The sequence below is a fragment of the Mesoplodon mirus genome, assembly GCF_964341445.2.
Source record: "Mesoplodon mirus genome assembly, chromosome: 13".
NCBI classification, from domain to species: Eukaryota; Metazoa; Chordata; class Mammalia; order Artiodactyla; family Ziphiidae; genus Mesoplodon; species Mesoplodon mirus.
In genome coordinates, this window is record NC_138989.1 from 63,464,836 (window position 1) to 63,486,877 (window position 22,042).

The window sequence follows — 22,042 nt, forward strand, 5'->3', positions numbered from 1 at the left end:
CCTATAATTCACCAAGCTTTTAAAGTGGCTTTATAACAAGAGATTTCTGAATATCTAGTTCATCTTTTTGCTGGAAAAAGAAGATTTCCATTTCTTCTCTCAATTATTGGTCATAAATTTTCTGGCAAGAGTAATAGGAATATATCTCCTTGTTGGTATTCTAGTAACTCGAAGTAATTGTCATTCTTTATTATAAATATGTGATACTCTTACCCTAACATCAGTAGGACATAGACTGAACTGATGGCTCTCCTGTTGGATCCCCTTGTCTCTTGCTTGTGAGCTCACTCTTCAGAATGAGAAGTGCAGTCTCTGGAGATGAGAGGCCCCCTATGGAGACTACATCTTTCACCTCATCTTCAAAAGCACTGCCCAGCCAAGTGAGTTGAATAAATCATCCCTTTAAATCATCATTTCCGTGGTTTTTTTTTTTTTTTACTAAAGATGAAAATAGAATGCTTTATTCCCAAGTTGATGCTTGTTTTCTCTGTTAATTCGAACTAATGATGCTTATAAAATGCTAATTTTCAACAAAGCAGATTTACCTTCGTAAATAAAGACTGGGTTTTAAGGAAGCAGATCCCTTACATGAAGCCAGTAGCCCTGAACTGAAAGTTTATTCATTCACTCAAGTAGTATCTATTGAGTACCTCCTGTGAATATTCTGCATGATGGAAGGAGGGGGAACCCAAGATATATGGTCCGTGACCCTTGGCCTCTAGAGGCTGGCTATCTGATGGGACAATGGATGAGATATAAACGCAGATAACTAAGAAGCGAGGATACAGCCAGCCACGTGGCTGGTACAGACAATAAGTAGAATAAAATTATATCGGGAAGAGGCCATTTCTGATTAAAGATATTTAAAAGAAAAGGGGGTAGAGAGCACTCGAACTGGACCTGTGAAAAGGACCTGGCTCTTGGTAGACAAACTGGAAGTTCCAAGTAAAGAAAATGACCTGAGTACATGCTCAACTAGGATGGCAAAATGTAGATTCAGATAACGGCCGACAGAGCAGTTTGGCCCAGGTGGGAAGTGTAGGTAGGAGTCAACTTACTCAGAGTTCAGTTCAGGAGACAAAGTAAACTTCAGCGCTTTATTCATTGACTCCCTCTCATCTACCAAAGAATACAATTCCTGAATCTGCTTTTCAAGGATTGCCACGATCTCTGACTTCACGTTGGTTAGGGACATACTGCAAAGACTTTGCCTACAAAACTGAAGGTTGCTTTTCTCTTGTCACACTGAGATGGTTTGAACTTAATGTTTTCACTATGGAATGAACAAACTAGAATTATGTTTGATTTCCAAATTCTGTAAAATTTGGAATGATTATTATCCCAGGAACAACATGTTTTAACAGGGGAGACAGGCCAAGGGCTGAGGAAGGGCCCCGAAGATTTGGCGCGGGAACCCAGGTGCTCAGGTGCAAGGCCTCGTGGCCCATGCAAGCTGTCTAGGTGACCAGTGGGCGTTGCCACCTTGTATATAGCAGCGGGCACCGGTCCAGTGGCCAGGCTGTGAGGTCTGTGAGCCCTCACTGTGTCACAGTCACTCTTGCTGGTTACTTTTGACCTTCGAGGTGATGGAAGTACCAAATGACCAAGATAAAGGAGATGTGAGAACAGAATAACTTGGGTGTGAAAATCAAAATGTAGCAGCTAAAGGGAGTGTTTTCTGGTTGCCGCAGGTTAAATTTTTTCACATAAATGTGTTGGCATAGAGAATGATTCCTGGGTACATTCCATTTGTCCTTTGTTTCCTCCCTTGTATGATTATATTATTATTGATGTCATTAAAAGTGCATTAATCAGGCCCGGCTGTCAGAGAGTTGCACTTATTTTGTGCCCACAAGCAGTTTTGAGGTCAATCTCTTGCTTTAGGGCATTAGCTGATCAATACAATCATCTATAGTGAGGGATTGTTTTCCCACCTCCCTCTGCCTGCCTGCATTTTCCTAGGGCCTTCGGGGATCTGCTCTTCCTTTCAATAAGAAGTCCCCCTGGCTGGGATGAAGAGACCAGAGGCGCTCCCACCAGAGAGCCTTCCTTCTGCAGCCCCTGCCCTTTCAGGAGGGGCAGCTGGTCCAAGGAAAGGCCTTGGGGGAAATATGGCAACTGCTCATCAACCCAGCACTGCCATTTCCCCAGCTTATTCTCTCTTCCTTCCTGGTTTTAGCTTCAGGTTCCCAAGTCTTATTTCATTTTTAGAGTTTACAGGACCAACATTCCTGCGGTCCAAGGCCCAGACCTCCCAGTTATTGCCTATTATTTACATTGAAGTAAGGAGTTTGTCATATTCATTTCTGTGTATCGGAGACTCAGCAGTGACAACACACTTGGCAGGTGGGCAATGTTGCTGGACCGAATTCCTAAATGTGAGTCTCATGGTTTCTCTTCTCTATATCTCCCTGACCCCCCTCCTTTCGTTCCCCCTCACTCACCTCCTCCTGCCACTAATCGAGGCCCAGCTCTCTGCTAACTGTCTAAAACTGCTCTGGATTTACTCAGACATACCAGGTATTCAGTCAAGTTTATCTTCTTGGAGGCACGTCTTCCAGAGCCTTCTCACCTTCTCCAAAATGGGCGGATTGTCCTCTGCACCCTAGGCCCCCCCTGCGTCATCCTGGAGGTTTCCTTCTCTCTGTGTCAGACCCTCCGTTTCTTGGAGCCCATGTGGCCCTTTGGTTTGGTTTCTCTCTCCCTTTGGTCCTCCAGTACTTTCCCGATAAAGGGTACATGGGAGGTAATATTTTTTAGGCTTTGCATATTGAAAAGGTCTTTATTCTATCCTCCCACTTAATTGATGGTTTGCTCAAGATACAGATTTCTACATTGGAAATTATTTTTCCTGGACTTTCCTGGTGGCACAGTGCTTAAGAATGCACCTGCCAATGCAGGGGACATGGGTTCAATCCCTGGTCCAGGAAGATCCCACGTGCCACGGAGCAACTAAGCCCATGCGCCACAACTACTGAGTCTGCACTCTAGAGCCCACGAGCTACAACTACTGAGCCCGCGTGCCACAACTACTGAAGCCCGCGTGCCCTGAGCCTGCGCACCGCAACTACTGAGCCCACGTGCCACAACTGCTGAAGCCCGCATGCTCAGAGCCCATGCTTTGCAACAAGAGAAGCCACTGCAATGAGAAGCCTGCGCCGCAATGAAGAGTAGCCCCTGCTTGCCGCAACTAGAGAAAGCCCACACACAGCAACAAAGAGCCAACACAGCCAAAAATAAACAAATAAATAAAATAATTATAAAAAATTATTTTTCCTCAGAATTTTGAGGCATTGCTCTATTTTCTTTTAATATCTCACATTGATGATGAGAAATCTTATTCTCCATTCATTGGATGCAACCTGTTTTTCCTCTCTGGAAGCTTTTATGATCCTTTGTTCATTCTCAGGGTTCTGAGATTTCACCCTGATGTGACTTGGGGTCTCCCTGCTGTTACTGTGCTAGTATCAGGCCAGTTACTGAGGCACAGTCTCCAGAGTCTCACTGTTCGGGTTCAAGTCCAGGGCTGCCATTCACTAGCCTTGACCTTAGGCAAGCTACTCGACCTCTATGCCTCAGTTTCCTCACCTTAAACGAAGATGTTACCTACGTCATAGGTAGGTTCTGAGAATTAATTAATATCTGAAAAATGCTTGAAACAGTACCTGCCACCTGGTGAGTGCTATTTAAGCACTAGCTTTTATTAATATTTCAAACGTAAAAAATAATTTCCTAGAGCTCTGCAAAGTTCCCTCAACCCTGTGTCTGGAATATAAACGTTGGCCCTGAGAAGGGGCGTGGTTGTGCAGGTGGCTGTCTCTGATGAGATGAATTTCAACAGGGTGAAGCTGATAAAGAACAAAGCAAATGCAAAAAAGAAATAGGTACTTTTTATTGCTGGGAAAGCAGCCCTGGAGTGGATTCTCAGCTCAGGACGGGAGGAATAATAGGTAAAGAAAAGACACAATCTTTTAAGAAACCTGGTCGCTCCAGTTTAGGATTCAGATATGCTCCCTGGAAGGGTATTTTCATGTTTTCAATTTAAAAGGAAATATCATGACATAGATTCAGAATAAGAAAAAAGGGAGGGTGCTTTGGAAATTCTCGGTATCTTTATGAGTGAGATCTGGTGATGATGTTTTCATTGTTACTCTTTATTATCGGCTAAGCTAGACCAACACACAGGCGTTTCCTAATTTCTGTGCTAGAAAATCAAAGAGGTATTTCCCTCCCGTCTAGGAGCTTGAAATTTTAACATAAAAAGGGTTCACAAACTCACACTCAAAAATGATCTGTTTTCAATAGGAATGGTAACTCAAGGTAACCAAAGAGCCCCAGTTAATGAGGGAAAGCTCTCCTTTACATAATAACTCTAAATAATCATTTGGAATGGAAAAAAGTTTTAAATCACCATTTTGCACCACTCTCATGAAACAGTTGATTCAAAGATCATCAACAGATGCTAAAACCACTAGTTGAAAGGGATGGGGAAAGGGGTATTCACATGGTGCCAAAGTACTGTATGTAGAATATTTACTCCTTACAAAGAGATGCTTGAGAGATCGTCCAGTGAAGAGAGCTCTGGTCACCAGATGATCTCAGTAATTAAACATCCCATCACTAGCAGTGAAGCACACCAACATTGGATTCCAATGTAATGAATGTGAAAACATATTATCTATGAAATATACTTGCCAAAAGTGTTTATCCTGATTCTGATTAAGCTTTGAGGTCTAACTTCCATCTTGGAGGACAGGGGATACAGGAACCAGTTACCTGATACCATGAGGAAAACCTCAGACGAATCCAGAATGTGGGACATCGTACAACTAGCCTTACCTATTCAAAAAGGGGCCAAGGCAAGGAGACTGCTTTGGATTACAAGAGATTTAAGAGACATAATCATATGTAGTGCATAATCCTTGATTGAATATTGGTTGGGAAAACTGTAAAAGATATTTTGGGGGTGATTGGAGAGATTTTAATATGGAATGGGCATTAGACATATTATTCAATCTGTGTTAATTCTGTTAGTGTCATAATGGTATTGTAGTTATATAAGGAAATGTCCTTTTTTTGGGAAATGCATACTGAAGCATTTGGGGGTGGGGTTTCATGATGTAATTTACATTGAACTAATTTAACAAGAATAGATAAATATATATGAAGCAGATACGGCAAAATGTTAACTGTTGTTGAATCAAGATGGTAGGTATGTGGATATTTGTTGTTTTATTCGACTTTTCTATTTGCTTGAAATTTTTATGTTAAGAAATAGAAGGAAATGGCCTGCAGATGCAACTTGCATAAACCTGGCCTGACAGTGTTTTGGGAGGCCAGGAATGAGTGTTTCAAAGGGCCACGTTTGCACTGGGCGCCCAGGAAGGAACATTCGCACTTTACTTCACCAGAGCAAGGGAGTGAGATAGTCATTCACTCCAGGATATATGAGAGTTTTGGAAGAATTAGCGTACTTCCCAGAGTGCCCAGGTTATGTCAGGACTAATGTACTCGTTGGCAGGCTCAGGTAGAATAATTGATGTTACAACTGCAGTGGGAATGCTCACGTTTGGTTGGTGTTAGCTGGATTTATTCTCCCTCAAATTAAGTCACCTAAAACTACCTCCTTCACATGAGGTATTTGGGGGATGTATATTTTCTTTCTCTTTTTCTTCCTTCCTCCCTCCCTCCCTATCTCTCCTTTCTTTTTTTCTTCTTTTAAACCATTTGTTTCTCCCAAACAACATGAAGTAATGGTCCTACCCACTCAGACATAGATGTAGAGTAACAGTTAAGATGCAGGATTGGTTCCTGGTAAATTTGTTCTTCAAATATAGTTGTTGCTTAAGAAGTGAGTTACTGCCCCAACCAGTTCCTGTGTTTTGGACGTGACTCAGGGAGCTAGACTGTGCCATGTTGCGGCGCCTGGAGAAGAGGATTCTGGTGGACCTCCCAAGCCAGGAGGCCAGGCAGGCCATGATCCACCACTGGCTGCCGCCCGTGAGCAGGAACAGTGCCCTGGAGCTGCGCGCGGAGCTGGAGTACAGCCTGCTGAGCCGGGTGAGCTGCCTGGGGAGGCGCCTAGGCTGAGAGGCCACTCCATGACCGTCTTCTCAGCTGTTCGGAGCCTCGAGTCACTTAGAAAAGACCCAAGCTGCCCCAACAGCACAACGGGCTTCTCCTTCTTGAAAGACCGAGCTCTTTGTTCCTCGGAAACATTCAAGCAGAGAGAGATGTGATAAAGTGGAGTAGGGTTTAGACTCAGAGGACCTACGGTCAGATTCTGGCCCTGCCACTTATTAACTGTGTGCCATCAAGGAAGTCACTTCCTCTCTGAGCCTCAGCTTCTTCATCTGTAAAATGGGTAACAGGCCACAGAGGATTGCTGTAATGATTAAATGCAAGTCTTTCACAAAAGGAAAAGCATGTTACCCCCATGCCCACTGGTGTCATTGCCTCCTTGAGAGGACACTTGAATGTGATGGTCTCTGAGGTTCCTTAAAGGCAGGTTACAATCTTATTTACAAGAACAGAAGTGTCTACCAAATTTTGCCATCCTTGAATTTGGGCACAAGGGCCCCATTAGGCTGGCTTGGGTGGGCCAGTCGTCACCAGCATCTCACCACCTACGTTTGGATGGTGTTAGGAAGTTGTTTGTGGCCCAAATCCTTAGGTTATCCAAACACGTTAGCAGCCTCTCTCCCCCTAAACACTATTTATCTGGGAATCTTTATATAGTGTCCATGGGTGACGGATACAGAATCCAAACGGGCTCTGACACCCTGTCCTGCGTGTAAGCATGTAACCACCACCAGCGTTCTGCCTGCTCTCTAATGGCTGGGTTTGCGGCTGTTTCAGGAGACGGAGGGCTACTCGGGCTCGGACATCAAGCTAGTCTGCAGGGAAGCAGCCATGCGGCCTGTGAGGAAGATCTTCAATGCCCTTGAAAATCAGCAGTCAGGTATGGTGAGGATGACAGCCAAGGTGCTCTGGGAGAGAAATTTGTTTTTAAAAATTGGGCTTTCACCAGCAGGTGGCACCTTGCCCCTGTTCTCTGTGGCTTGTTACACTGGCACTCATTCTTTGGTCAAAAATCCTTGTTCTGCACCCAACTGCTTCCTCCTCTGCTGTTCTGTTTCGGATCAACTTTGCCCCCAGATGATAAACTCCTTAGGGCTCGGGCTTTTATTTCCCTGGCACACTATGTTGGGCTGGATCCATTTGTGGCACTATATAAATATTAAATAATACTTTATAATGATACATTTAAGTCACATTTGTGTATGGGCTGCAGGGGCTGAGTTGCACATTAAAGACTTTTTCCCCAGCCCTCTTTAGTCTTGCCTGTTGCTGCATTAACCATTAAGAATACTGCATTGTGCATTGTCTTGAAAGAGGTCTATTAGTGTTTCAAGAGCATTGATCACCATTTGGTAGATTGTTGTGCTGTTCCTCTTGTGTTTTTATCTAGAGAGCAGCAGTTTACCCGGGATCCAGCTGGATACAGTGACCACTGCTGACTTTTTGGATGTGCTGGCCCACACCAAGCCTTCAGCAAAAAATCTGACTCAGAGATACTCAGCCTGGCAAAGTGAGTTCGAGTCTGTGTGAAATCACATTTACCCTGACCTGGCCACAAAGACAACTACAGAGGCCTCCTCGTTAATTAGTGTAAGTGGAAGAAGAACATTATGCTTGGAATAGAAAACAGAAAATTACTCTTGAAGACTGGATTAATTTGGACAACTGTACCATTTTGGAAATATATATTTTCATGGTTGATGTCAGCAAACTATTGAAGATTCCAATTACAGGTATGTGTGCTGTGAGGTCTCGCAACGGAGACTTTCCTCACAACGAGATCCCGTGAAATTTAGATGAATAATTTCTTCTAGTGTTCCTCATTTGTGAACTGGCATTTTCTTTTTTTTTTTTTTTTTAAAGAAGATGTTGGGGGGTAGGAGTTTATTAATTAATTTATTTTTGCTGTGTTGGGTCTTCGTTTCTGTGCGAAGGCTTTCTCTAGTTGTGGCAAGCGGGGGCCACTCTTCATCGGTGCGCGGGCCTCTCAGTATCGCAGCCTCTTTTTTTTTTTAATTAATTAATTAATTTATTTTTGGCTGTGTTGGGTCTTCATTTCTGTGCATGGGTTTTCTCCAGTTGCAGCAAGCGGGGGCCACTCTTCATCGGTGCGCGGGCCTCTCAGTATTGCGGCCTCTTTTTTTAAAAAAATTAATTAATTAATTTATTTTTGGCTGTGTTGGGTCTTCGTTTCTGTGCGAGGGCTTTCTCTAGTTGCGGCAAGCGGGGGCCACTCTTCATCGCGGTGCGCGGGCCTCTCACTGTCGCGGCCTCTCTTGTTGTGGAGCACAGGCTCCAGACGCGCAGGCTCAGTAGTTGTGGCTCACGGGCCCAGTTGCTCCGCGGCATGTGGGATCCTCCCAGACCAGGGCTCGAACCCGTGTCCCCTGCATTAGCTGGCAGATTCTCAACCACTGCGCCACCAGGGAAGCCCTGGCATTTTCATTTGGAAAAAGATGTAGTAAGGAAAGTTGTGTTGGGATGCAGAGGGTGGTTCTAAGTTGGGGAGCCAATCAGAAGCTAAGCTTGACAGACCATCTGACAGCTGACAGTTCAAGGGTGCATAAGGGTGGGAGCAAGGAAGAGAAACAGCGTCTGCTTCTCTTGACAATATTCTGAATCTCATCCGCTCTCCCTGATTCCGACTCCAGTCAGTTTTATCAGCAGAGCCAACCCCTGCCAGACTAGCCCCACTCAGGGGTATCACTGGCCCATCGCTGGAGGTGAGCTAATGGCAGTGGTGACAAGCACCCCACTATCACTACCTACCAGTTGCAGCGTTTTGAGTTCGGGCCCCTAATAACATCTTCACATCTCACATCCTGTGTGTTCTGCCCTTCTCTTTCCATTGCCACAGCTCCTCATTGGATCCAATACTTAGGATGGGGTACCTGAGCTTCTAGAACAGTCTTCCCTGCTCTTAGGCTCCTCCACATCTCCTTATGCGGTTGGAAACAGCTAGAAACATCTCATTCAGAAACCCACAATCTGAGGCAGCTACTTTCAACTCCTGGTAAATTTTGAAGGCTTCCACTAAGTAATGCCAGCCCTCCCCCCGCTTAGAATTTTCCTACGGTCACCTTTTGTTGTCTCCCTTGCCTTGTTTTCTTCATCCCTGCAAGGCAGACTCCTCCAGAGAAGAAAACACTTCCAGGAAAAGGGACATTTTGGCTAAATAGTCCAAAGTATTTCACCCTTTTAAACAAAAACATTTTGGGGTTTTGACTGTTTTGAATAGAATATTCTCAAATGCCCCTTAAAATCATTTTATGGCAAATGTAGTCAAATTGAATGAGTTTAAAAGAAACAAAAAGACATTTCATCTTAGTAGAAGCTCAGCTGAAACTTCTTCATGGTCACTAGGTAGTATACCCTGTGAGCACTGCTGATATGCAGACATGGAGATCTCTAAGCTCAATGGCCTAGACTGCTGTGCTGTTCAATTTCCAACATCTGCCGTCTGTGCTTTTGGCTTACTTTCTTTGTCAGGCTGTCAGCTGACATTTCTTATAGCTGTTAGTCCATTTGCTTATGGCCTTTGCCACCCTTTCTGATTTCATCAAATCTCAAGTGGATGGAACCTCAATTATAGCTAATTTGCTGTGGTTGGGAAGCAGGTTGTGTGTGCACTGTATGTGGCCCTAAGAATGAACAGGCAGAGGGGCAGAGGAGGGCTCCCGTGGACAGCATGCTTTGTGACAATAGGGTTGGGCCCTTTTAGCTCACTGCCCTGGAGTTCCTGGTTCCGTTCAGGTAAGTATGGTTTGGCCATCCCTCCCAGCACATACCGGTAACCTTCCACTTCCAAAACCCACCTCCACATCCTCCCCCCATTCCTTTTAAGAATCTCCAAGTTCATCTTTGTAACACTTCCAGCTACATTCAGTCACACAGTCCATGCTTCTCTCCTCATTCCTTGGAAAGGTTGTCTACAAATGATGACGCACATATGTTTTTAGGTCATGCCTTTATTTTGGTGGCTTCTTATTAGTTTTATACATTATCTAGTGACTTCCTGCTTTGGAGGAAATGAAACATAGCCTTTTCATCCCTTTGCCCCATCCCTACCACACACACGTCTTTCCCTAATCATCCCCAAACAGTTGTACTACAGTTTTAGGTTAATTCAATAATCAATATTTTTATGATATTGTTCACTGTACATTGTTTACTGAAGAGCCAACTAGTGGATTAGGATTACATTTCCTTTCTTGTTGAGTTTTGTCTTTCTTGGAATTAATAACTGCCTCGTTTTTTTCATTTGCTTTATTTTCTAAGTATTTATTCTTAATTTTTTGGGCAACATTTTCGTATCTGTTCCATACCCATCAGTATTGTCTCCTAAAAGGCCAAACATATCAGATTAACTTTCAACTCCACTCCCACGCTCTCTGGTCCTGGTTGTAAGGGGAAGGGGACCAGACAATGGCTGCAGAAGCAGAGATTTACCTAATCCCGTTTTCAGCCCTGCCTCTCAGCCTGGCCCACAGCCGTGCCCAGTGTCTCCAAGGCCGGAACGTTCATAGTTCCACTTCTCCAGAGCGTAAACCGCCCCCTCTCCTGCCTGGCTGAAGGTACGTATCTGGCTGCTCAGGGTGGGGAGAGTTTCTGGGGCTCCAGCCACTTTCCCAGCTTTGAACCAATTCCTTGCTTCTCAAGCTTGCCTCACACCTCACGACCTCTCTACCCAGTGTCTCCAAGCCTTGAGTCTTTGAGGAGATGATCTACAGGATGAATCTTGGTTTTTTTCTTTGCGCTGATTTTAGTTGTCGACACTCCATCATCCTCTTTCCATCTCCCGAGTTACTGAACCCTGCCACCCACTGCTGTCTCCTCTACCATTCTCTTGTGGGTTGTCCTTGTTGGTTTATAACATCTTTATTCCTTTCCTCTTCTTTTAGTGGGGCTTTGAGAGAGATCAACTAATACATGACTAATCTACTGTTTAGAGTCTGGTTACTTTTTTAAAAGTAGACTAAAGGGGCTTCCCTGGTGGCGCAGTGGTTGAGAGTCCGCCTGCCGATGCAGGGGACACGGGTTTGTGCCCCGGTCCGGGAAGATCCCACATGCCGCGGAGTGGCTGGGCCCGTGAGCCATGGCTGCTGAGCCTGTGCATCCGGAGCCTGTGCTCCGCAACGGGAGAGGCCACAACGTACGGCAAAAAAAAAGTAGACTAAAAGTATATCTAAGTTTACAGGAGATTGGCCCGTTAGTTGTTGGTGGAAATTTGAACTTAATTCCACATGTGGTATTTTCTTCTAAAGCAGAGGTCATAACTCAGATGCTATAGGAACTTGGAACATCATTACACATGGGTAAAGGAAGACAAGGAAGAGGTGGGGGACTGTGGTGAACTGGAGAGGCCAGAACTATCCGAAGATAGCTCAATTTCCCAACTAGAAGATACGTATCTAGGAGTTGGAGCTACCTTCTGCTGTCTTCCTCAGTGATTTACTCCCAGGGGCATTTAAAAATATTTGGGAGACCTCCCTGGTGGTGCAGTGGTTAAGAATCTGCCTGCCAATGCAGGGGACACGGGTTCAAGCCCTGGTCCTGGAAGATCCCACATGCCGTGGAGCAGCTAAGCCCGTGAGCCACAACTACTGAGCCCGTGCGCCACAGCTACTGAAGCCCGTGCGTCTAGAGCCCGTGCTCTGCGACAAGAGGAGCCACCGCAATGAGAAGCCCGCGCACCAGAACGAAGAGTAGCCCCCGCTCGCCTCAACTAGAGAAAGCCCGTGCACAGCAACGAAGACCCAACACAGCCAAAGATAAATACATAAATAATTTAAATAAAATAAATAAATATTTGGTTTTCTCATGCACATCAGCCAGTGAAACAAACAGGCATTGAGATGTGTATGACATTAAACACAGGAAAAAGATATCAAAATCTGTTTCATTTTAACAGATGTGGTTTGAATTATGATAAACGATTTCTGGTGCTCTGGCACCTCACCTCTCAAGGACAGCAGCATGCTTTGGGTAGTAGGTCTTGATGGCTGGTGTAACACAAAGTCAGCAAAGGCCCTGTGCATTAACGCCGGGAAAGGCCTTTTTTTTTTTTTTTTTTTTTTTTTTTTTTGGTGGTACGTGGGCCTCTCACTGTTGTGGCCTCTCCCATTGCGGAGCACAGGCACCGGACGCGCAGGCTCAGCGGCCGTGGCTCACGGGCCCAGCCGCTCCGTGGCATGTGGGATCTTCCCGGACCGGGGCACGAACCCGTGTCCCCTGCATTGGCAGGCGGACTCTCAACCACTGCGCCACCAGGGAAGCCCAGGAAAGGCCTTTTTGACTTATGTCAAAGAAACTCAATAATGCAAACATGGCTCTATGCAAACAACTGCTAACAGGACGAAAGTACTCTGCTGCCCAAGGCAAGTGTTTTACTGAAGTAGATTAGTGCAGTTTTAAAAATTCTTTATTATAGGTGCCAAAGGACTTCAGTTTCATCCAACATGAACCACCACTGATCCAAAACCAACTGAACATAATCAGTGCAGGTGTGTTTTGACTTTCCTGTCCAACTTGCTCCTGTAATTTTTCAGTGTGGGGTTAAGAGTGAGGTGATGACACCGTCACTCCAGGGCAGTTTCTGATACCCACAACCGCAGGTGTTTGAGGGAACCGTCACTAGGGAGGTGGGCCAGCCGCCTTCTCCTTTCCAGGCATTACAATCCCCTCTGACAGGGGTAGAGTGGTGGGTAGGCAGAGCCACTGCAGAACTAGCTGATTCTGGACGTGTGTGAAGTGGGTGCAACAACCTTGTCTCCCCCCCAGACTGGCCCTTTGCCCTCCTCCACGCCCAGCTCACAGCAGATGCCCAATAACCGCCTCCTGACAATGGGCATTCTCTAATGCCCTTTCAAGTCCTAAGATGTCACTTGGTCCGCTTTCTGGGGCCAGGACAGGATTGTAGTAAAGCTGGCACAAACACTATCCTTGGGGTCAGTACCACAAGACAGCCCCTGAAATGTAATGGCTAGAAAATGGAGTCCTTTACGTACTTCGGTTATTCAATCTCCTCCATGAAGCCCAAGGCAAGCCAACCAACCAGCTGAGCTGGGAATGTTTACAGTAACCTCGACCTAAACCAAGATTTCTATTTATCCTCACGAACTTCACACTGTGGACAGGTCAGTTAGAGAGTCCTATATAATGTTTATTAAGTAAATAAAATAGCCAACTAAGATTTTAATGGCCTAGAGGGCCACGCGAGAATGGAGGAAAGTAGAGCGGCCGTTTCTCTTGGCTGGCTCGTTACACGCAGCTGGGTTACCCCCTCCTGCCACTCACCCATCAGTGATGTCTACTGCTTGGATTTAGCTCTAACCTGTCTCCAGAGCATCAGAGCCATTATTTAAGTGCCTAACGGGCCTCCCCTATGGGCAGCAAGTCTAAAATGAAACATTTTCTCCTCCCTACAGACAGCTATACCCTCCAGCATTCAATTCCTATAATATTTACAGCTAATTTTGAGTTGTCTGGTGACGGCCTGAGTGCCCATCTGTGTTGTAGCACAGACAGAGTCCTGTCTGGTGGGGAGAAGAGACGTTTGAAGACCTAAGTATAATCTGACAACTGCTCCAGGGCACGAAGGAGGGAACGCTTCACTCCACCCTGCGGTCAGGACCTCGTCACAGAGGAGGGAGACAGACCCATTGCCTTGGGTATTCTCCTTAGCTCCTCACCTAGTAAGGGCCCTCCAGGCAAAATCCTTCTCTTAAATGTTTATTTCCTAGAAGGCACTTCCCGCACAGCAGCTAGCAAACCCCTGATAACGCTTGGGCCAAGGAATCAGTGACCCAGGTGCCCGGGAACAGACTACTGGTGAACACGCCCAGCAGCCCCTCTTGCCTGCACGCTGGGCTTTTCTGTGTGGCTCCGGCCTGAGGGAATTTAAATGTAGTAGAATGTCTCTCTTTTTTAAATTCTCAGGAAGACTTTCCCCACTGAACTGACTGTAGAGATGAATTCTACCAACCTTTCCAGATTGTTAAATGCAGATACTCCTGCTACATCTGTGTCATCATCGCAAACAGGCAACACTTAACATTCGTCCGATTCTATTTAAAGTCCTTGATATACGGGTTGTGCATTTAACCCTCACAACAAGCCTACATGGTGGGCACTATGGGTATCTCCACTTTACAGAGAAGGCAGAGGAGGCAGGAACGGCTAGGGGAGTTGCCCAAGGTCACCGAAGGGAAGTGCTGGCCAGGCTCCCTGCTCTGTGCCCCCAGTCACTGCACTCCTCCTTCTGATCTGGGGTGGTGCCCTAGCACATCTGTCTTCTGCACTCTAGGATCATAAGGACTAAGTTGGGGCATCTGGAAAAACAAGAAAAGTGTTCACCAAACGACTAGAAGGAGAGGAAGCGGCCATTTATTTAGCTTTGCTCCCCCCCATCCAAGACCAAGCTGATCTCTAAACAAGCATCAAAACCCAAAACTCATTAACACTGCTGTGTGCTTCAATAAGGTGAGCACCATGATAATGGACAATTATAGGCTAATAATCCAGTGCCCAAGAGCCCAGTAAAACAATTGCAAAGGCCCAGGATCATCACAGTATGCAAATGCACTAAGAAGATCATTACCTATTTAGTCCCCTTCATTTTGGTGGGTTTAACACGAGAAGAAGAATCCATGCTGCAAGACGAAATTTCATTTTACAGCAACCAAGTACATAAAAGCTTGAATCTGTCCCAACAGCTTCTAAAAGATTTCTCCATAGTGTCAGAGGCAAAAATAATGAAATCTTGCAAATGTACAGTTAATAGGACCCGGGTGGACACTAACCTCAAAAATGCATGGTCTATAAGACATTAAAGGTTTGATTTTAGTTTCTGCACTGTTCCTGTTAATAACAATGTCTAATTAAAACATCTGTAAAATACTGATAGTTTTAATTTTACATAAAATTTCCAAAACAACTGTTACACAGTGTAATAGGTATCTGCAATGAATAGGTTATTAATGGAAATATTATTTTAAATTAAAACCAGGTTCTAAATTTAAATTACTCATCTCTGGCTAACGAAGAGAAAAAGAAGTCACCTGTGCTGGGAATAATACAGTAGCTAATCTAGTTTTCAACATCTGTTAAAGCAAATTCATTCCTTCACTTGGGCTAAAGGACACTTTATTTTGCTTCTTCTGTCCTGTACCCCACTTGGCACTTCTGATGGATTTCACAGTTGAACTCAAAATTAAAACTACAGCCTAGAGCTTCCCTGGTGGCACAGTGGTTGAGAGTCCGCCTGCCGATGCAGGGGACACGAGTTCGTGCCCCAGTCCGGGAAGATCCCACATGCCAAGGAGCGGCTGCGCCCGTGAGCCATGGCCGCTGAGCCTGCAAGTCCGGAGCTTGTGCTCCGCAATGGAAGAGGCCACAACAGTAAGAGGCCCATGTACCGCAAAAAACAAAAACAAAAACAAACAAAGAAAAACTACAGCCTAATGCACTCTTCAGTGCAGTACTTTATAACTTAAAAAACACCATTCAACGGGCTTCCCCAGTGGCACAGTGGTTGAGAGTCCACCTGCCGATGCGGGGAACACGGGTTCGTGCCCCGGTCCGGGAAGATCCCACATGCCGCGGAGCAGCTGGGCCTGTGAGCCATGGCCGCTGAGCCTGCGCGTCCGAAGCCTGTGCTCCGCAACGGGAGAGGCCACAACAGTGAGAGGCCCACGTACCGGAAAAAAAAAACCAAAAAAACCAAAACACCATTCAACTTTATTCAGAGTCGGAACCCCTCCAATTTACCAGCGAGGAGACAGCAGAGAACACGGTCCCTGCAGTAGACTCTTCCCCAGCACCGCTAATCTGATGAATATTTTAAAAGGAATGGCACAAAATCTCAGCTTTCCCTTTCTTTGGATCTCATCTTCTTTTACGGAAAAAAAAAAAGGGGATTAGCCAGGTTTGGTGTCTGGCTGCAATTCAATACCTTTCTTTCTAATTACTGCCCAATAATAGAGGGTTAAATGGTGACCAGGGCTGAGTGGTCTCTGTCTGTCATTAAGTGGCATTACGTTGTTGAGGGATTCTTTCCAGACGATGAAAAGCTGCGTTTCAAGTTGCTTCTGATTCACATAATGGTTCACAGTAGATGCTGCAGAATGTGGTCCACGGCATGAGGGAAGCTGTCACAAGTTAAGTAAGGAGCTGGACTAATTTTTTCTTCGTCTGCTGCTCGATATTTCCCTGAAATGAAAGTAAAGCCAGTGAACAAAGGCTACTGGTAGAACACCAGATTAATCACACCCCGTGAGCACCTGGGACACCAGAGACCACCCTTATAATGATGAGAGAATCAAGGTCTCCACAGCTCCCAAAGCACCTTTTATCCAGGCTTCAGGAATGCCATGAGGCAATTCAAAGCAAGGTCATATTCAGCATTTCCCAGGCCCTCTGGTCTTTCATGATGGACAGTCACAGGTACTGGGTCACCTGAGAGCTAAGGGTGCCTTCGAATCTCCTCAGCTGTTGAAATCATTTTCTTCCCCCAGCAGCCCTACAGATAGGGATGGTGATTAAATCAGTGCTTTTAAATGAAAGCCCAGACCCCACAGGGCAGAGGCCTTGTCAGCTCCAGAGGGTGACTGGAAACAGCATGAGCTGCTGCCAAACAGGAGCCCTGTGAGCGGGCAAGTGAGGGCGCCCAGGGGTGGGAGGGAAGGAGGGATGGGTGCTCACGGTGCTCATAGGCGGGCCGGCAGGACAGGCTGCCCGGCAGGGCACTGACGGGTGGGCCTGCTGCCGACCTCTCGCAATTCAAGGCCCACAACTGAACAGTGCAGCACAGTCACAGACTCTTACAAATGTACATCAGACCATGCATGGCCCCTGTTTAAACACCCTTAATGTGTTCCAATGCCCTTCAGAAAGAACCCCATATCCCTGTTGTTGCCTACCAGGCCCCTCAGTCACCAGGCCCAGTACCCCTCACCTTAGCACGTGCTACTCTCACCAGCTGCAGTCCTGTGTTGGACATATCTGCCGCTCCCTTTGCCTGGAACATTCTTCTCAACTGACAACCTCCTTCAGGCTTCGGGTCAGTCCCACCTTCCCATCCAAATGAGATCCCCTTCCTGTTATTCATTCTCATCCTCGCATCCTCTCATTCATTCTCTCTCTCTCTCTCTCTCTCTCTCTCTCTCTCTCTCTCTCTCTGTACCCTGTTCTTTGTCTCCACAATATTTATAACAATTCGTAATTATATATTTATTTGTTTAATGTGTGTCTCACATCTAAGACTGTAAGTTCTCTAAGTCTATGTCTGTTATGTTCCCCAATGTATTCCCAGCACCTGACATAATGACTAGCACATGGTGAGCATTCCACAGCATTTTAGGAAGGAAGAAAGCAAAGAAGGAAGCAAGGAAGGGAGGGAGGGAGGGAGGACGGGAGGGAGGGAGGGAGGACGGGAGGGAGGGAGGACGGGAGGGAGGGAGGACCACTGTTTTAGACGGGGCCTTGGGGGAACGAGGCCGACTGCCCTGTAGTCTCAGCGCTGCCTCTGCACTTGCCCTTTCTCCTCGCTCCTTCATCCCCTTTTCTGTGATCTCTGCTATTTATTCTTCTGCATTTTTCAGTATTCTCTGTCTAAATCTGGGTTCCCCAACAACAGAGCCACCACTTTCTACAATCCCTTCTGTTTTCTATAACTACTCTTTAAGAGGCTTTGTTCAGCAAACACCAAGCCTGAAAACCCCCCTTCCCCAACTTGACAACGTGGTAGTGAAGATGCTTCCTGTCCTGTCTTGCTGACTGTGAATTCCTACAGGAAAGGAGCCAGCATCTAACGTACAAAGCTAACTTACCTTAGCGTCCTCAAGGCACCTGTCCACAGTATGGTCCACACAGCAAACTCTACTGCTAGTTTTTTCTCAAGCTTAAATCCCATTGAGTATAAACTCCTCTGCAAGGTTTCTGCTTGTTCTCACAGGTAAGTTAATGACTAACTTTTGCTATACCACCCACTTCTTGGAGCCAGTGGTCTAAAGGCAAATGTGTGAAAGTCATGTTTCTTAGCCGTAAGCTTCCAGAATGCTTTTGCTTAGTCTGGCTCTGCAAGTGGGGTTTCTACAAAGCACAAATTGACACAGTGGCTCATGAATGGGTGATAGTTCTAGCAACCTGCGTCGTGTCTGGCACATGGCACATACTCAATAACGTTGGCTGAGTGAATGAAGCAGGCCACCGTCACTCAGGCCTGACTCCGTGTGCCAGTCTATACTTTCCTGGACGAATAAATGGTGAATGGAGGGAGAATGCAGGAAGCCATGTTGACAACAGTGGACAAAGGGTGATCCCATCTTTTCTAGGTGATTGTTTTACATGCTAAACAGAAACGGATTCTAGTTATGGCTAGTCAAAAGTCTTTACTAACAAATCGTGGAGCAAATGTATATTGAGCACCTATCATGTGTTACTGAGAAACAAAACTGCTCAAGACTATCATTGAATAATTTAAAATCTCTCTGGTAATTTTCAAACACTGGGAAACCCAGCAGTTGTTCACTGCACTGAGTTCAGATTTATGAGTGGAGCCGGCTGCTCTGTACGCTTTCAGAACAGTGGGCTTACTTGGGACTTTTTTCTGACCAAAGATGAACAGTACAAATGGGCCTGTTTTCATGAGCTGGACTTAGCTACGTTTCTAAGTTAGATATTTTAGATTTGATTGTGTGGAGCAGCTGGCTTGGAGCTGCTGGCTTCTCTAAGACTAACTGGATGCCTCTGTGACAGGCTGACCACAACCAACTGCCTGTCAGAAAAGAAGGCAGAGCCAATGGAGACCAGCTAGGGAAGCTGGGCCTACAAGACCCTGGCATAGGACCAGTTTTTATACTTGGTGTAAATCCTTAGTTATGTGACCTGAAGAAAGGAAATGTTCATGGGAACAATACCCGAGAGGAAAATAGTTATCTGAGGGTTTCCTCAATGACCAGATCATAAAATGATGAGGAATGATAAGAGTCTGAAAATTCAGATACAGGGGAGGATGAGGAGTGTGGCTATTCTTCCTGACTCCCTGATATATCCTCTTTTTTGCTTCCATCAGAGGGCATGTTTCTGGGAAGACGGTGATCATTTTGAATTAGAAATGTGAAAAAACAATACTATTAATTCTAGAGTGACTGGAGTCACTATCTGCAAGGCTCCAATGGTTCACTCCAGACACCCAGCATGAGAAGACTGTTCCCATTCTTTGTTCACACAGGGCCTGGAAAATACTTCTTATTCAATTGTAGCAACATCTATGTTTTCTTGTTTCTGTTTTTAAATTCAAAATAGCTGTTATGCAACCACATTTTCTTGAACATCACAGTCATGAGTAAATATACTCTACCTAAAAAATTTCCCAGTGGCAGCTCGTCTGTGACTTCATGTTTAAATCTTCCCTTCTCTGAACAGCCTGTATGAAGCCAGGCATATGAACTCACAGAGCCATCTATGGAACCACCTATCTGCTGTTTAACTGATAAGAGCCCGATGACAATTCTCAGACCAGACCCCTGGCTGTCATCCTCAAACACGTGCTATTAGTTTTAAGCTCAGCAGGTGGCAGCTGGGGGCAGGTGCAGGGGAGACCTTTTCATTTTATCTGAAAAGGCTCATCAAGTCCCTAGTCAACAGCACACAAGCCCACACAACTCTCATGACTATTCTTTCCTTACCTTGAAAGGACTTTATTAATCACACTCCACATAGGAAAACTGCACAGTGTAATACTCATATACTGTGAGAGCTAGAAGGGACCAGTCCAGCCCCATCATCCGTAAATGGCCCAAAGAGGTGAAGGGCCTTGCCCAGAGTCTCACAGTCAGTGTAGAGCTGAGACCAAGACCCAGGACACCTAACTGGTCCACTGTTGCCATGATACCGTATTAGCTGAGTCTCCCCCATCAGGTTCTTTCTCTTTCCTTAAATTTATTTGAGGGACCACACCCGGTTTACCTAATTTTGGTACAGGAAATTGTTACTAAAACAGTAAGTGAAAAGACCAAAGTTTTTTGTGTGGTTTTTTAAAAAAATGTAAACATTAACACAAAGTATCAGATCACTTAGCTAGCCAGTTGCTAAAAAGATCAACTTCATCTTATAGCTGGTGCAAAAAGAAAACATATTTTTACAGAGCCCCACTATCAATGGTCTTTTGGTCAACTTTGGTGATTTGTATATCCAGAAAATCATACAAATGCTAATGGTCAATTGTGTATGGATATCTCTGTGTAACTGTTAAAATACCTCTGAACTCTGATCTGATCTTCCTAGCTTTGCACAGCATGGGCCCTTTCACATTGTCTTTTCCCCCTGCAATCCTAAGCCCATTTTATTTTTGCTTTGTGGCAGAAAGAGAATTAAAGTGCCCAGTGGGCTTTGCCATTTCTTCAAAGACTGTTCTTTAAGCAGTTGTGTATTCTACCATTCTGTTCTAGAGAAACAGAATATTACACTGAAGATACATACCAGTTTTGACTAAGATGCCCAGCATGCCGGCATTCTGAGCCCCACCAACATCATCCCTGCAATCCTAGAAAAGCATAACAAAGCATTTAGTCCAGTGCCATCAGTGAACTTGCCAACAAAACTGACCAACTGATTTATTAGGACAGGATGGCCAACTGTAATCCCATGTTTTTTTTCCTTAAAATGAAAGAGGAGGAGGTGTAAAAAAGGATAAACCCACGTCTGAGGGAGCATACCATTGGAAAAGGGAAGCGTAATAGAGGTAGAGGTAAAAAACAGAGTAGTAATCCTAGTAAGCAAACATAAAGAGCACAGTTACAGTGCTTCATGTTTTGCCACATGTACATCTATTTCCTTTTTAAAAAGGAATTCTATCATTTGGAAAAAAGTATTCTGTCATTTGGCAGCTTTTAAGGTAAATGATCCAACTGCAGGACAGTGAATGAACTAGGTTCAGAAGACAGCTCTTGTGCTGTCCACGTAACATTATCCTTACTGTCCATCCAATCGTCCCTAACAGGGGGAATCAACTCAGATCAGTGTACTTACACAGATTCTGAGACTGTCTGATATTCACTTCACACTTAGGAATAACAGATCAGTTTCAAAGGGAAGCTTTTGTTTTCCAATTCTTACTCAAGATAGGGGTGAATATACTTGGCTAATTGTGATGACAAATGCAAGGTAATACAAATCCAAGAACTGGAAGAAACATCGTCAATAAAATCAATCCTACCATCTCATGTGTATAAGCAAGATTCATTCAGATCACACCCAAAGAAAAGTTTTCTCCTTAAAAATCATTCATATTATTCAACAACAGCCCTTGGAAATGAGTCTTAAAATGTCAAAATCTTCCTTCAAGGTCTAACTGAAAAGCTTTTCTGTGCCTCTAAACTTGCCTTGTTGAAGCAGGGGAGATGGGGGAGAGGGACAAAAGGAAGGGAGGTGGGAAAAGTGAACAAGGAAAGGGAGGGCCCACTGGGTAGGGCCGCCATCGTCCAGGTTCAGCCCTGCCACTCCTAGGCCTGAGGCAATCGATACCTTTAGCTATTTGTGGCACACGGACTGGGAAGTTCTTCCATAAAGCATATACTAGCAAAAAAATCAATAATTTTGATTATTGAGAATTCTTTGGGTATAGGTGTTCTTTGCCTTAAGGAATAGTCAAAAAAGTCTAAATCAATGTAGAAGTTTTCTTCAAAAAGACATATAAAGCATTTAATTGCCTTGAAGTTGATGGTCTTTTGAATTGTATATATCTCGTCACACTATGAAGAATGTCAGAAATAATCGATATTTCAGTTCTTTAGAATACCAGTAAACAACTACTGGAAGGCCTGTTTTATGGTAGCCTCTTACTACCATCTGATATCACCATCACCAATAAGAGCCTGCTTGTGTTTCAAAGCAGTGCTTTGAAGTTGGCTCCTCCCAGCATGACAGGTAAGCCCAGGGCATTTCCTGGGCTCTTCTACTT

General features: G+C 45.0%; 2 protein-coding genes across 8 annotated transcripts in view; one reads left to right on the forward strand and one right to left on the reverse strand.

The window, feature by feature from the left end:
* KATNAL2 (katanin catalytic subunit A1 like 2) overlaps positions 1-8,121 on the forward strand; it is an 88,912-nt gene extending 80,791 nt beyond the window's left edge. For 4 of the 5 annotated variants that reach the window (XM_082640541.1, XM_082640544.1, XM_082640542.1 and 1 more), the window contains 3 exons: positions 5,898-6,060; positions 6,859-6,961; positions 7,472-8,121. In XM_082640541.1, the coding sequence (XP_082496667.1) occupies positions 5,898-6,060; positions 6,859-6,961; positions 7,472-7,611 (406 nt within the window). In that variant the 3' untranslated portion in view covers positions 7,612-8,121. The remainder of the gene's footprint in view (positions 1-5,897; positions 6,061-6,858; positions 6,962-7,471) is intronic. The other variant, XR_014295724.1, reaches the window with a different exon arrangement.
* A 4,024-nt stretch (positions 8,122-12,145) lies between these two features.
* The window catches only part of HDHD2 (haloacid dehalogenase like hydrolase domain containing 2), a 41,317-nt gene continuing 31,420 nt past the window's right edge, over positions 12,146-22,042 (reverse strand). For all 3 annotated transcript variants that reach the window (XM_082640864.1, XM_082640866.1, XM_082640865.1), the window contains exons 6-7: positions 20,563-20,626; positions 12,146-16,290 (exon numbers count right to left, since the gene is read on the reverse strand). In XM_082640864.1, coding sequence (XP_082496990.1) covers positions 16,187-16,290; positions 20,563-20,626 — 168 coding nt within the window. In that variant the 3' untranslated portion in view covers positions 12,146-16,186. The remainder of the gene's footprint in view (positions 16,291-20,562; positions 20,627-22,042) is intronic.